The sequence below is a fragment of the Dermacentor silvarum genome, chromosome 6, assembly GCF_013339745.2.
Source record: "Dermacentor silvarum isolate Dsil-2018 chromosome 6, BIME_Dsil_1.4, whole genome shotgun sequence".
NCBI lineage: Eukaryota > Metazoa > Arthropoda > Arachnida > Ixodida > Ixodidae > Dermacentor > Dermacentor silvarum.
Window position 1 is genome coordinate 17009682 of NC_051159.1, and position 14956 is coordinate 17024637.

Here is a 14956-nt window from a genome sequence, read left to right on the forward strand (position 1 = left end):
AAACACATCAAAGATTACAAATTTCGTGCGTTTTAGAGAACTGAAGAGAAGGTGAAACTTTGAGAGCCGTTTTCTCAAAACTGTTTTTTCGCCTTTCTGCTCAGTTTCTGGAGCTGATTTCTTCGTTATCGTTTAGCCTATTTTGATTCTGTTTTTTTTTTGTCGCGTTCCTTGGACTACAGTGCAGGTCGAGACAGTCTCGCATTTTTATCTTGACTTTTTATAAATTTATGGCATGGCTATTCGTTCACGCTGAAAGTGTGCTTGGTGCGAAGGTAACTTGAAAAATGACTATCTAAAAAATTTGTGTTGCGAAAAAAAAAAATGTAAGACTGTCACGACCTTCAGCACGCATTGAGCTATGCAGTCAATACTCAACGAGCCTTCCATCATGTTTTTTAAGCTCCGCAGGCCCTCCAGAAAGTTCAAGACAGAAATATTCTGCTCAATAAAATGTTCTCAAGGTATCACTCTGAAACTTTTATGAAAGTATCAGGGAGACATTCTAAACATTTGTGCCAACTTTCATCAAAATCCATGGAGAAATCAGGAAGTTGATTTTCAAAGCCACGTCCCCCCTTAAGAATGGGGAAGCCTTGCAAAGATAAAAGCGCTACAACGGACAGAGAACGACTCACACATGTGCGATCGGCGAAGCAGCTCAAGAAACAGAATAAGGAAGACGTATGTCTCCTTTTTTTCTGTCCATAATTGTTGTGTTCTTCGCCTATTTACATGATTAAATACGCGTGAATGTTAACGCGCACAGCAAAATAACATCTGGAACATAACTGCTGGAGTTCCACGTCTTAGCTTGCCGCGGTGAGCTCCGTTCGCGTATGCATTGTCATCGCAATTTGCGCTCGTTTTCTGCTTTATATACTACTTGATGCCACGAATGTGATCTGCCTCGCACAAGTGACGACCTTTCTCAAAAGAAGACACGCGTAAATGCGTTTTCCGGTGCGTCAGCCCTTATAACCCGCAGTGCCAAATCACTGCAAGCACCGAACGCCTTCGTCCCGTCGTCTGCTTCACATGCCAGTGCTTTGTTAGGTGCCGTTCGCGGCGCTGTTCGCCAGCATATCGCCGGCGCGCCGGTGGCGCCTTACAACGGCCGCCCGGTGCCTATACCCGCTCGGCGAGGAGGTTTTCGACGCTTTTCGCGCACCCGCCTGCCCGCTTTGGCGGGTACACCTTCGGTGTGAACGTGCCTTTAACGCCTTTATTCTTGCGTTTATCGCCGCGCGCAACACCGCATTGGCGGCTAGCCGCGTGCTTCCGTAAGTGCGTAGTCGCTATCTCTGATCGCGTCGATAACCACCGCAGTTTCGTCCGCCGCGGTTGCGGCAAACAGTAGTTTCGTTTTCACTCGATGCGCGCGTCGGCTGCGTGCCTTCACAACTGCGCGGTCGCCTCCCATGGCAGCGTCGATAGCGACCGGCCGCAGTTTCGTCCGCACTTCTTGCAGCGAACGGTAGTTTCGTTTTGACTTTGTGCGTGCGTCAGCCGCCTGCCTTCTGAACCGTAACGTCGCCGTCCATGATCGTCGATAGCGGCCGCGGTTTCGTTCGCAGCGGTTGCGGCAAGCAGTAGTTTCGCTTTGATTCAGTGCAAAGCTGTCGAAGATAAAAAGCACCAGCTACATCGCGATGGACGGACAATTTCTTGGCGAGCAGCTGAGTGGCGAAAAAATAATCGAGATGTGCGCCCGTTCGTGTGCAAAGCGCGCCTCAGATGAAAACGCGCGCCGCGAAGGATGTCGCGAGGCCTTCGTCGCTGCTAGCGCTAATCAGTCATGAGATGAAGAGAATTTCAGCTTCCACACTGGTCTTGTGCTAAGTAGAAACAAGATTTGACGATTCATTGAAGTAAATAGAAGCGTGATGACGTAGTGAAGTATTTGTTTATTGTTTTCTTGATACCCTTGATAACTCGAATTCGGGGGGGGGGGGGGGGGGGGGGGGTTCCTTGGCACTTTATGGAGCTTAGCAGGGTTCCGTGGGATGACTGTACTTGAGAACCCCTGCTGTAGTGCGTACTTGTAGTGCACCACACTGCGGGAGTCAAAGAAAGCAGTCAGCATCACTTTGACGTTGCTGCGCACTTGGCGGGCATTCTTTGGTCTTGGTGATGTGGAATGCTTCCACTGTGACAACTGGGATTTGGTTTCCAGGTTGTACCCGTACACCCATGACTCGTAACCAGTGATTATGGTGTCCATGAATTCGGGGTCACTGTTTGTGGAATCCAGCACGTCCTGTGAGACTTCAACACGAAGTTCTTTTTGCTCCACCGTGAGCAGCTTCGGCACGAATTTCGCCGCAACTCTCTTCATGGCCAAATCTTCGGTCATAATGGAATGCGCAGAAAAAGTGGTGATGCCCACCTCTTCCGCAATTTCTCGGATAGTCACACGATGGTCCCGCATCACCCCAGCAATGACCTGGTCATTTCGGCATGTTGATGGCCGACCGGAGCGTGGCTCGCTCTCCACCGGTATGCAGCCGTCTTTAAATCGGTTGTACCACTCCTTAATCTGTGTGCTGCTCATAGCATCGTCACCAAACGCCGTCTGAATCTTCCGAATGGTTTCCACTTGGCTGTCGCCCAGTTTTGGCAAAATTTGATGCAGTAGCGCTGCTCCAGTCGCTGCGTCATTTTCCTTGCAATAAAGAAACCGACGAGAGCACTGCGCACTACCTCACTCAAACGCTGCGCCCCAGCGACTGACGCTATCGGCAGGCGGGGAAAAATTCGCGCAAGCGCACGAAGGTTCAAGGTCGGCTGATGCACGCGCTTGTTTCATATCCATCAGGTGTTCGCAAAAAAAAAAAAAAAAAAAAAGGTCGGATACTGTACTAACAAACCTTGTATGTAGCCGAGGGTTTGACGAAAAATTGTCTGGCGAATGGGCCTAGTTTTTCGTGGTATTCAGCACAAGGAACGGTGTTCTTTGGCAATGATATTCTAGTGCTGCTTAAATTTTTCATTTTAGGTTTCTGGTTTCACCAACACAACTTGCCTGGCAATCTTGATATGGAAGTTTGTAGATAGCACAGGGGAAGTTTTCTTTTTCATGCTGTTTTTAAAAGGCAACTCCGGCAATTTTTCGATGTCAATGGATGTCAGTGAAAGTTGCTCCTCTGCACACTTCCATCATGTCCAGAAAAAAGCAGGTTTGAGAGTTGCACAGCATTTTTGCAAATGAATTCAATTATTTCTCTCGAATCATTTGCCTTGCCTACTTCTCAGCTACTGGCCACACTGTCTTATGATGTAAAAGACACAGAGCATGCTGGGAATGAGTGGCAGATGACCGCATTGAGTTGCTGGCGATCGTGAACTAGTGTTAGCCGTGAGAAGTTCCTTTCACGAGAAGTTATGTTCTGTGGGGACGGGCAAGTGATGGGTAGCAAGTACCGATGCGTTGTTGGCAGCACCAATTTCAGCCCTCGCCAACCACACACACACAGTTTGAGCCGATGCCAATTGTGCTCAACCAAGGTTAGGCGTGTCGTAGTCGCCAAGTTCGTGCAGGTGGGCCCAAGTGACTGATCTGAAGCTAATTAAGATATTAAAATGAAGAAAACTGCTGCTGTAGTTCAGTTTTGACCATGCGGATTTGAAATAAACCATTCCTCATTTTGTACAGTGCACATGCAAAAACCTAGAAGCGATGACACGACGCACAATCAACATTCATACGTTTCCATGCTTGAATGCGGCCAGTCGCACTCGCCGGCGTTTCCCTAAATTAAATGTGACTACGTACATGGGTGTATTTTTTTTACATATTGTTACGCTGACTCATTATTTAGCTTCCGATATGCACTGTTTGCCTCGTATCCCACATGGACAGCAAGTAGAGGCCCATTCGATACAGCAGCGTAAACAACCCCCTCATTCAGCTGTCAATGGTATCAAAACTGGCATCGGCATTTCTGTAAGAAAACTGCATTCTCGAAATGAACAATCATGTGCGCAGCCTTAATCTATGTCTACTTTATGAAAAACGTGAATTGCGTGCATGAGAAGAGTACAAAGAATGATAAGTAGGCAGCACAAGACATATACTACGGTCTCCCGCTCGCTGTTTTTGAAGGCGCCTGGTGTCGCTCATACCAGCACGATTCATTGTGACAGAGCTTACCTGTACAAATTCTGCATGTTTGCTATGTTCTGGCATTTGATGTCAATGTGCGGCTTGCATTGTATTTCAAGCGAACAATCAGCGGTCGCTGTACCATACCGATGTAAACAAACGAACCGGATGGTGCTTTGGATACTCAGTGATGTTCGTCCGGGGTAATTGTATGCTCTATAAATCGACATACAAATGCAGAAAGCAGCATTCCAAGCAAAACACTTCCCTAAAAAGGGGTACAACACCTAAAATAGCAAGCTGCACATGTCAAATCAGTGGCTACCCTTGGTCTTCATGTTGCAGCGCATTGTGTTGCGCTGGCTCTCGCGGTGGCGGGTGCCACGTGAACGATGATTTGTGGCTACTGGGATCGTAACTGTCAATGTGACAGCTCCAAAAAGCTGGTGCAGCTAACATAGTCACACGAAAACATTGTGCCAATGGTCTGGCACGGCCACTAATCAGTTGAGCACCTGCTCTTCACCGCTTTCGTTCTCCTCGCTGGGGGGACCAGCATGCCTTGCACGCCTTCTTCACTGGTGTTACGCTTGTGACGCGGCACAAAAATGTTTGCTTAGTTGCTTAAAATTATTTTTGAATTTGCGGAACAGGGAACATAAAAATGCGATTACCTTCACATGGTCACAAAATTGCCAAAATTGCCCTCTAACTCTGACAAGCTGGTGCTTCAGCTTGTTTGTAGGAACACGGCAGAGATAATGTTTGAAGATGCTGAATATTGCTTTGCTTACTTCGGAGATGGAATGGTTGAAGCCCGCTTGTTTCGTGTGGCACTTGCAGCAGAAGGGGTAGCAGGAGAATTAGCAGCGCATCTCTCTTGAGACCTAATTAGTTGATGGGGGTATCTGTTGTCGGACAAGTCGTTTCAGACTTTTCCGAGTTCGAGGTTGTGTGCTTCAGCTGTGTAGCATAGGCAGAAAGCATGAGTTGCCAGGCAAGTTACATTGGTGAAACCAGAAACCCAAGAAGAAGAGAGAAGCAGCACCAGAATGATGTTGCCACCTTGTGGGGATGCGCGACTCTCACGCGGCCCCCTATGTTTCCCGGCATGACTCCCGTCTCCTGTAATCCAGCTTTGCCACGTAGCTTTACGCTGGCGGCGGTCGGTGTGGCTGCAGATTAGTACCGAGAGATGGCACGAGTGTTGCGCTGCTAACGCCACCTAATCGTGTAGTTACGCAGGCGCAAAAGGGAGAAGGCTGTTCCTTGTTGGCATGGGGTCGGTGAGCAGTGCGGACGCTTGCAACGTGTGCCGACATGCTCTCTGCGAGACAGTCTCGCGAGGCTTTGGAGCAGGGCACCGGAAAGGACGAACACTATCGTTCAAACGCACCGCCGTTGGCGTGACTGTACACGCGAACATCTATACTCCATCTCACCACAACCATTCAGCACTACCAAAGCTACAGGGTGTAAGCAAGCCGCATGCTTGCACGGCGGAACATAGTTGCATATGTAACGGCCTTGTAGTTGGTAGGGTTGAGACAACCGCACCTTTTTGGCACGTGTCACGTCACAAAGGTGGATAATACATCCGGCTGCGGTGAGTCAGACCTCCTCGAATTGTCGCGCACCCATTGGCTTAGTAATTCGGCTTGCAGGCATTAGTGTATGAAAGGTACAATAAATGTCTTTTCGATTGTTTGCACTACAGTATAGACCACTTATAACGTAACCGCTTATGGTGCAGGACCGGATATAGTGCGGTCTTTTCAGACTCCCATTAATTTTCCCATAGCACTCCATGTATAAACGTATCGCTTATAGTGCAGTTGCGGGAAATGAAATACCGGGGCTGCCTGGGAGTACGGAAGTCAGCGGAGACGGCGAACGCTCCCCTCAAACGGGCGCCCCAAGGAGTGATCGAGGAAGAAAGAGACGAACAGCCAGTGAGGCTGAAACCAGAATCTTGAGTGCAAGTCCAGTCGTGAAATATCACGGCGCGCATAGCGAGCGAGAGCCACGAAACAGCCAACGCTCGCTTCACGATAATGGCAATAAACGAAACTTCAGCGAGCGAGCGGGCGGCGCCGGCACGGCAGGGCAAAGGGCGCACGCGGAGACCATGGAATGTGAGGGAGGAAGGCGGCAGGGAAGCGGATTTCGCCTTGGTAACTCCGCCGCTTTGGCTCCCCTCGCCCTCCCTCGTAGCTCCCTCACTTTCGACTGTCACCGTGTGCGCCCCATGCTGTGCAGGCGCCGCCGCTACAGCCGGTCCGGCGCCAGCTCCCCAAAGTTTCGTTTTCTGCCGTTATCGGGAAGCAGGCGTTTGCCGGTGTGGGTAGTTTCGTTGGCTGGCCTGGGACAGTGCCGCTGCTTCCCTCTGCACCGTAGCCGCAGCGTGCAAGGTCAACACATGACTAGAAAGTAGAGGAAGCATAAAGGAGAAAGAAGGGTTCACTGCCATTTTCTACTCCTGGCTACGGTAGCGTGGCTGAGACGTCGGCACGTACACGCATGTTCCGGCGCAACGCAGAATCGGCAACCTTGCCATTTGAGAGAGGGTGAAATGTCGGCCGCATTTTTTTCTTTTTTTCTTTTGGTGTGTTCGCGCGCGACATAGAGGGGTTTCCCCTAAGCTTTTACTCTATGGCGGTGCCGGAGCAATGCCGGTCGGAGGCGCCGCCGCGTGATTTGGGTCGAATTAACGAGATTCGACTGTAAATTGAATGCAAACGTTCTAGCCGCATTCCTCGACTGTCGCATATGCGTGGCGGCTCGGTGCACATAATTTGCATATGTGCGGGCCTTGAAAATTGTTGCTTTGGTTATAGTGCGGTACCGCTTATAGTGCGGATACTCGCGACTCCGGCGCCTTATGTTATAAGCAGTCTACACTGTACCGTGTTGTCATTCCTTTGTCCCAAGAGCATGTGCGAGACCCCACAACCTCGAATGCACTAGCCAAATACCATGACAAAAAAAAAAAAAGGCCAATAAATTAACTGAACATCAGCCTCTACTAGTCGTCCCAGCTCCTATTAGAATCATTGCACACACAGTCTACTGCGCATGCCATAGACAGAATGAAGGACCCACTCTCTGACACTTATTCAGAGACGCCAAGTGCTTATATAAGCGCTGTTGCAGTGCGTTCGCTTTGTGATCGAAGCACCCGTACGAGCGCTGAAACATCAGTATGAGCTTTACTTGATTTGGTGAGTGTATACTGCCTTCCAATTAAACATTTACAGTTGAACCTCATTCACACATTTTGGAAAGAATTCAAGAAAGAACGTACTTACATCTGAGGCATTTAAGGCAGAGAGTTGGGCTAGTTGGAATTTAGAGAAGGACATCTTCCAGCCCAAAAGAAAAATGAAAACAGGTGCAGAGACAAAAGGATGGCAGAAAAAGTAGAGCGCTGGTCTTCAACTGTATTAATTTTGAAAAGAATTGCAGCAAGTGAGGTGGTTACAGAAAAGGCTACATCTTGGCACGTGCCTACAAAAGAGGGTCAGAAACTTAGTACAGCAGAATCTGGTTGATACGACTTTTCACAATACGTTTTTTTGGAATTATAAGCTTTCTTTTTTCTTTTCCCGGCCAGCGTCCCACAGAAGCAATGTATTTTTATATGGTTATTACAATCGTGTTTTCACCTGAAATTGTGTAATACGACTGAAGAGAGTGAGCTTTTATAGGTATTTCTGAAACTCAGTTTTATAATTCCAGTGTGCTGCCTTAAACAACATTCCAAGGGTCCACAAACAAGGTGTTAAGCCTAAGCCACACTGGAGAAAAAATGTAAGCGGTGCACCGCCGGCGGTATGACGCTGCTGCGGCAGTGCGGCGACACCGACTGGCAGTGCGCCGATGCTCAGCTGAGTAAGGCAACGAGGGCTCTGCTTTTTTAACTTTTAGAAGAACTTATTTACGGACATTCCAAAGAAGAAAGTGCTGTGCAAACTAACGAGCTATTTCAGTGTTGCTGAATAAGTGCGTTGACTGCAGTTCATGTGGCGTCGAGTGATGCTGCTCCACTCAACATGTTATGCGGAGCAGTTGAACTCTATGCCACATGAACCTTTCCTATCGAGTTTGTGACCGAGTACCCCTACTTTCATTCCTTTTGGAGCTTGCTTCGAATAATATGATTTTCGAATTATACATTTTATTTTCTGGTTACCGTGAAGATCGTATCAATGAGATTTCACTGTAAACGTTACTAAAGAAATTATGGGGTTTTACGTGCCAGAACCACGATCTGATTATGAGGCACGCCGTAGTAGGGGGACTCCGGAAATTTTGACCACCTGGGGTTCTTTAGCGTGCACCTAAATTTTAATACACGGGTGTTTTCGAAATTCGCCCCCATCGAAATGCAGCCGCCGTGGCCGGGATGATCCCGCGAACTCGTGCTCAGCAGCCCAACACCATAGCCACTGAGCAACCACGGCGGGTATAAACTTTGTTAATGCCGCTATCAGTTCAGCCAAGCATTAAAGCACTTGTCGAGATAATCAAGTTTTTTTTTCATCAGAGCAATAGAAGGAATGTTTACACACTTGCCGGTCTCATTCGATGCACAAAAACATTTACGTATTAATCTGCATATTTACGCTTTGTATTCCCCAAGAACACGTGTGCTGTCAAATACGGGCATGCAAAGGCATCTTCTGCAGTGGTTATCAAGATGGCCTTATCCCGCCAAAGCCTGTACCTGCACACGGTGCTCCCTCAACCCACCATTAACACACCTCCCCACCTGGCCACATAGCACTTTCCACATGACAAAGGTATTTTATAAACAACCCCCAATGAAGCAGGTGGTGTGCTTTTTTGCACAGGCCTGACTTTTTCCCCTGCCACTCATTGATAGCTTGGTACACACGTGCTAGCTTATCCTTGCCGACGGAGTGACCTTTTCTGTCATCTTTTTGTCTGTGTACCACTTCTTATTTTTCTTACACGCTGGAATATGTCTTTGTACTAACCAAGAAAACGTATGACCCGAAGTCATTAAAATTTGGTAGACTTGGCTATACGTGGCATCTACGCGAAGCGAAGCGTTGTCAAATCACTGCAGCATGAGACAACGTGCGCAGAGCTGGTGGAGGCCGAGTGGCCCGAGATGCGCTTTGTTGTTTTGGTATTGCACAGTGTTGCAAGATGGCAACAGGATACAGAAACGAAAATTCAGATGGTGGGCGACACCGGAATACGATGCCACCCGAGTGAAACATGACGCTCACTTCGCACTGCCTTCAGCAGGGATTGGCGGTGCCTTTGGGTTATCACCTATTAAAAACATGCGGTATGCTTCCAACAGCACTATGCCACACGCACTGTTAAAGGGCCCCTAAACCACACCAAGGTTGAAATTTAGTTGTGGTGTTGCAGTTGTGCACGAGTCTGCAACAAACACGTAGCCACGAGACGTTTTCGAAATGGTGCTGCAATAGCAGAGTTACGCTATTAAACGTGGCCCTTGCTCGTTCAGCTCTTTCCATCGCTACGCTCCGTTTGTCGGCTGGTCTCTCCTCCTCGCTGAGTGCTCCTCCAAATGTCACGTGACATACGGCATCGCCAACGCGCTTTTCAAGACGCTGTCCACTTCAAAGCACTGTCGACTCTGCGCTTCTCGGCTACCCACTGTTGCTGCCATGCCAGCCCACATGCCGCTATGGACCCTGTGTTGCGCGCACGTCTAGAAAGGCTTGCCAATATAAAGGATCCGTACGTTGACATTCAGTGCCGAAGCACCTCGGCCGGCGAGAAAGAGCAGGGAGCATGCGTACCTGCTAGTTGACTAACCGGAAGTCATGGGTTCTCGTTCGACCAACCGACAGCATCTGCTTCTGGTGACATCACCAGATGTACCATGGTCACGTCACCACGAGCGCTGGGGATATTGGAAAGGCCCGAAGAGGAGAGGACTTTGTGGCGCGCCCGTGGCACGTAGTGCTGCCGCGTTTGGCATCAGTGATCGTGAGGGCATTCTGAACTCGATGCGTGTGTTTACTTAAAATGTTAAAAAAAATATTGGAGGTGATTTAGGGGCCCTTTAAGGTGAAGATGCTTATCGCAATAGGGCTGGCGACGCTAGCCATCAATGCTACAACCTGTGAGGGTGATACCGGAAGGGTGAACCGAGTGTGTGCCAGCATTTTCACCCGACATGGGCAGGTGACTATTGAGGGGGAGGCTGCTGCGGCAGGTGCGTCTATCACTCGTGCCTTTTATTTTTCTTATGGGATCTAGCGGCTCGAAAATGTATCATACAACTGCAGTTTAGCAATGTACTGAACGTTGGTGTCAAAATATCGCATTTTCCGGGAATGTATCAACTGGTAAAAAAAAGAAGCATAACTGTACTGAGTCATTTTTCCTTTTGTGTTCGAATGCAAACATTAGCGCCAGGAAATCGTACGAAACGGGATCATAACAACAAGGTTCTACTGTATATACCATACGTTCTTGTGCAAGTGCTGCACTTTTCTGAAGCGTAGCTTTCTTTGCGAACCGTCTCGACCTGCTGCTGCTGGCTGCAGCTTGGGCGTCATTGCCGAATAGCTCACACTCCGCTGCGGGAAGGGCGGTGCCATCTATGAGCGACGGCTCGCACTACTTTGGCCGCAGCAGTGGAAGGTAGAAGGGGGAAGCCAGCCTGCGCATGCGGGTCGTTGGCCGACGTAGGAGAGGGCGAGGGGGCCGCGACGAGACAAGAGAGAGAGGGCACCGGTGGAGATGGCCTCACGTTGCGCATGCGTTGGGCTGCCTGGCAGCCGCTTAGACGGTCGCATCTGTGCCTCCAAGGGGAGGTCGGGTACCCCAAACAAATGGCACAGAAAGCCAGCTTGCCTCTTTGAACCGTTATAATGCTGGTTGCATTCAAAGGTGCATTGCATTGCAGAGCTCCTCCTTCAAGGCATCCTTGGGCCAGATGAGAAGGGGTGCGTGAACACTGCCTCGTATGCTTCGCTGTATATAGATTCCAACAGGGCACGTTGGATCTGCTGTATTTTTTTTTCTTATATATTTGCGCCCAAATTTCACGGGTGCACCCGATGACAGAGCAAAAAGTAAATAAATTTGTACCTGCTTTGAAAAACAGACACACTTGCTGCTGTGTGCAACAACAACTATGGTAAGCCTTTATTTAAGCTTCATTTGCTACACCATTTGTCATCAATGGCATATTCGTCAGCTGGCAGATTCCAGCTGCAGTAGCTGGAATCTGGTTAACTGCAAGCGTGCGTTATAAGATAAAGTCATCCTTGGAAGTGGGCTCGAGCACTGCGCTACGCATAAGAGAGCGCGATGAAACATTTCTCACGTGAAATGTGAATGCAATGTTGGAGTCAAACACCTGCATACTTTTCAAGCAGTGTATCTACACATGACGCACAAAATGGCTCGTGTGTGCAGTGCACCCACGTGGCTATGCACAGCTGCCTATGAAAGACTGCGTGGCCACAAAGTATGATGGCACAAACTGTGAGACACCGGGAATGGAACTGTTAAGCGAACGAGTTTGTGCCAAAAGATTATCAACTGTGATTACAACCGAAAAGGAGATCCATACGGATCTGTGTGCTGTGTGGAGATGCAATGCGGCCACAGCTGATGAGGTGCGCGAGTGTGAATATGGGGGTGTGGCCAATACAGAAAAATATATCCCATGCGACTATTCAGTCTCACAATCATCATCAGCCTACATTTATGTCCACTGCAGGACATAATACATCTATTTAAACGTATTAAGGCTGTTTCACATGGCGCGATTGGGGCGAAAAAAATCGTTCTGCCGCGCACGTCGCAGAGCGATCTTCGCTGAGAGCTTTCACATGCGTACAGTGTACTAGAATTCTTCTAGTACACTGTACACATGCGTCTGACAGCGCGATTTCCGTCGCAGCGACGCCGAAGGTCGCCCCATGCTCACGAAGCATCCAAGCCTGCATCGCTAAATAAAAACAACGTGGAAACTATTCATATAATAAAATGTTCTTATTATTTGAAAATAGAATGAGTACACTATTTTTTAATGTTTAAATGCGTTGAGCCTTTACGATCGCTTAGTCTGCAACCGCGGCGAATGAAACGCTGCACAAACCGCAAGTATGAGCGTGCGGCATCGGTGGGGTGGTTTCCTTTAGTACCCCGTTGTTGCGGTAGTATATCGAAGCCACAACTCTTCTCCTGGAGGAGTATATGCTTCTGCAGAAGAAACGACCACTGAGTGTGTAAGCACCTGGCACAATTTGTAGCGATAGAGAGGTTCACGACGGTGACGATCAAGTAGGTACTTGCCGTATGTTGAAGGCGGCGTCTGCTCCTGACCTGGATAGCGTGCAGCTTCTCAATTTAAACGAATTGCGTGAGCTAGAGAAAACAAAAATTGTTCATGAAGCTCCTGAGCTACAGGCGCTGGTAGATACGCTCTGTTAAAACATCATTGAAACTGGTGCGCGACATTGCTCCGCTGAGCTTCCAACACGCGGTAAAACAGGAAAGCGCCTATTTCGACGGCGCTTGCTGTTACATCACGTTGCTCCGCCCACATCGCACTGATCGCTGCGACTCAGCGACGGAAATTCCAACATGTTGGAATCCCGTCGCGGAGAGCCCGCGACGTCGCGGCAGTCGCTGAGCGACGGAATTCGCTGTGTCGCTGTGTGAAAATCGCGCCATGTGAAACGGCCTTTAGACCACTGACAGCGCCTCGTCACGTGGACAGCAATGATCCGAGCCGCTGGTACCTGGGCTCCGAGCGAGGCTCTGCCGCACCCTTTGGTGGTCGAACTACGAGGTAGAGCTCAACCGGCCTGCCGCCCCTGCCAGATTCGGTAGCAGCACTGAGCGAGAGAAAACTGGCCCCTCGGCGGTTCTTCTCGAGGGGCCGCCCATGCGCCGAATGGCGCCGGACGCGGGCGTACTGCACTGTGGTGTCTCGGCAGTCGCCGGCTAACCGCACAGGAGGGTTGGGCGCCACGACCGAGTTGACCGACATTTCGTTCGCGTTGGCGGTTGTCCGCTCCCTATTTGAATGGGTGCGCCGGAGCGGAGGCGCACGGCGATTTGGCGAGTAGCGCCTTGGCGGACTGCAGAGGCGAGGGTTAGTACGCAAAAGCGGGAGGTGGGGGATGGGGAAGGAGAGAAGAAAGAAAAGAGTGCGTTTTGTCGCCAACGCTTGCAGATCAGAGCAGTCACAGACCTCGTCTGCAAGATCACGCATAGGTACCACTGTGTGAACAAACCAGGAAATAAGTTCCAAATATGCCAAGTCCCGCTGGGTGATCAGCCAGTAATGCCCAGAAGCCCAGAAGCGCAAATTTGGCTAGCTACACAAAGCTAGTTGCTCGACATTCAAATCAAATTTAAAGTGACACTAAACAGTAACATTAAGATAGGATAAATAAGTACTTGCATGTGTGATACTGAATATAGTAGTTTAGTCTCACAGTGAGCTCCATTATTGCAACCCCTAAAACGCAAGAATGGAAGACAAGCGGTGCGATGCTACTTTGAACTTTCCCTGCAAACACCCTATACGTCACGGATTTTGACAGTGTTTTCTTGACGTGAGATAAGTTTATCACTGAAGAAGCATTATGTCAGCTAAAGTAAGCGAAGACTCAAAGTTGTAAATAGTGCATGCTTGTCTTGCAGAAAAATGTGATATATGCGAGAGCACAATGAAGCCCCTGACATTGCACTTATGGTAGAGGCTGCAGTTTCAAAACTAAATTCAGAAACAAAGTTAGGTAATTCATTTTCTCCATAAATAATCAATCTCTTCACACCTAAATACCGAAACTAGATTTCTGATTGTATACTTTATCACTGATCCTGTGTTTCTCTTTAGTGCCCTTTCTCCTTGGAAAACGAAATTTTTAAAAAAATCAGCTAAAAGAGGCGCAATGAACCAGTACAGTCAACTTCTATTATTTCGACCCCAATGAGACCAACGAAATTGATCGAATTATCCGGGGGGACGAATTAAACAAGATACAGAAAAAACGTCGGAACACACTGCTGATTCAGTTGGCAGTATTTGCCCGATTTAGGCACGCCCCTGAATCAAATAAGTCTTTCTGTGTGTCCATAGTAGAAATCTAACACACACATGACATTAAAACTATAAGCAAAGTAGAAATCTAACATGCGCCCGATTTATTGGCAAGAAAAATGGGCAATATGTGTTGCACAATGGCGGCCAGTTTCCAAGTACAAAAACCAGACGTAGTGAACTACAGTTATTGCTCGAAAATACTCCTGAAAATGGGCCAAGGTTGAAGACTGGCCGTGTTGGTATAGCATAGTAGATGTTGGATTGCACAACACTTTATAGCTGACAGCTTCCGGGAGCAAAGCCACAGGCTTATTTATGGCAACAGGCTATCCTTCCCGTGTACCATGGGTACATGTGGCACAATCACTGCTCAAGGTAACCGGGACCAGGCAAGTATTATCTCGGCACGATCCCTGCAGGACAAGCAGACGTGAAAAGATAGCGGTGATGCCATACATTCATTCGATTGCGCACCACATAAAGAAAATTGGTAAACGGTGCAATGTAAAAGTGTTTTTCGGCCGCGGAAACATTGCCGAGCATGTGTGCGAAGGTAAATCCAGGTGTCACACAGAAACGAGGCTGCGAAAAACAACATAAAAAGAAGCTCGTTGGCTGCACTGAGGGATTCGCATATTCTGTTCCACTTTCATGCGGCAGAGTGTCTGAACGAAAGATTAAAGGAAGCATGACCATAATGTTGCAAGAGCAGTCGCCGGACCCCTTGGGATTCATTGCAGAGATTGTGAATGTCAGTCAATCTTTGAAAA

General features: G+C 48.6%; 1 protein-coding gene across 9 annotated transcripts in view; it reads right to left on the reverse strand.

The window, feature by feature from the left end:
• Positions 1-14956, reverse strand: part of LOC119455311 (amphiphysin-like) — a 160852-nt gene that overhangs the window by 55935 nt on the left and 89961 nt on the right. For 5 of the 9 annotated variants that reach the window (XM_049668698.1, XM_037716711.2, XM_037716708.2 and 2 more), the window contains one exon: positions 12874-13215. The exons of the other annotated variants lie outside the window; for them this stretch is intronic. In XM_049668698.1, coding sequence (XP_049524655.1) covers positions 12874-13215 — 342 coding nt within the window. The remainder of the gene's footprint in view (positions 1-12873; positions 13216-14956) is intronic. 9 annotated transcript variants of the gene reach the window in all.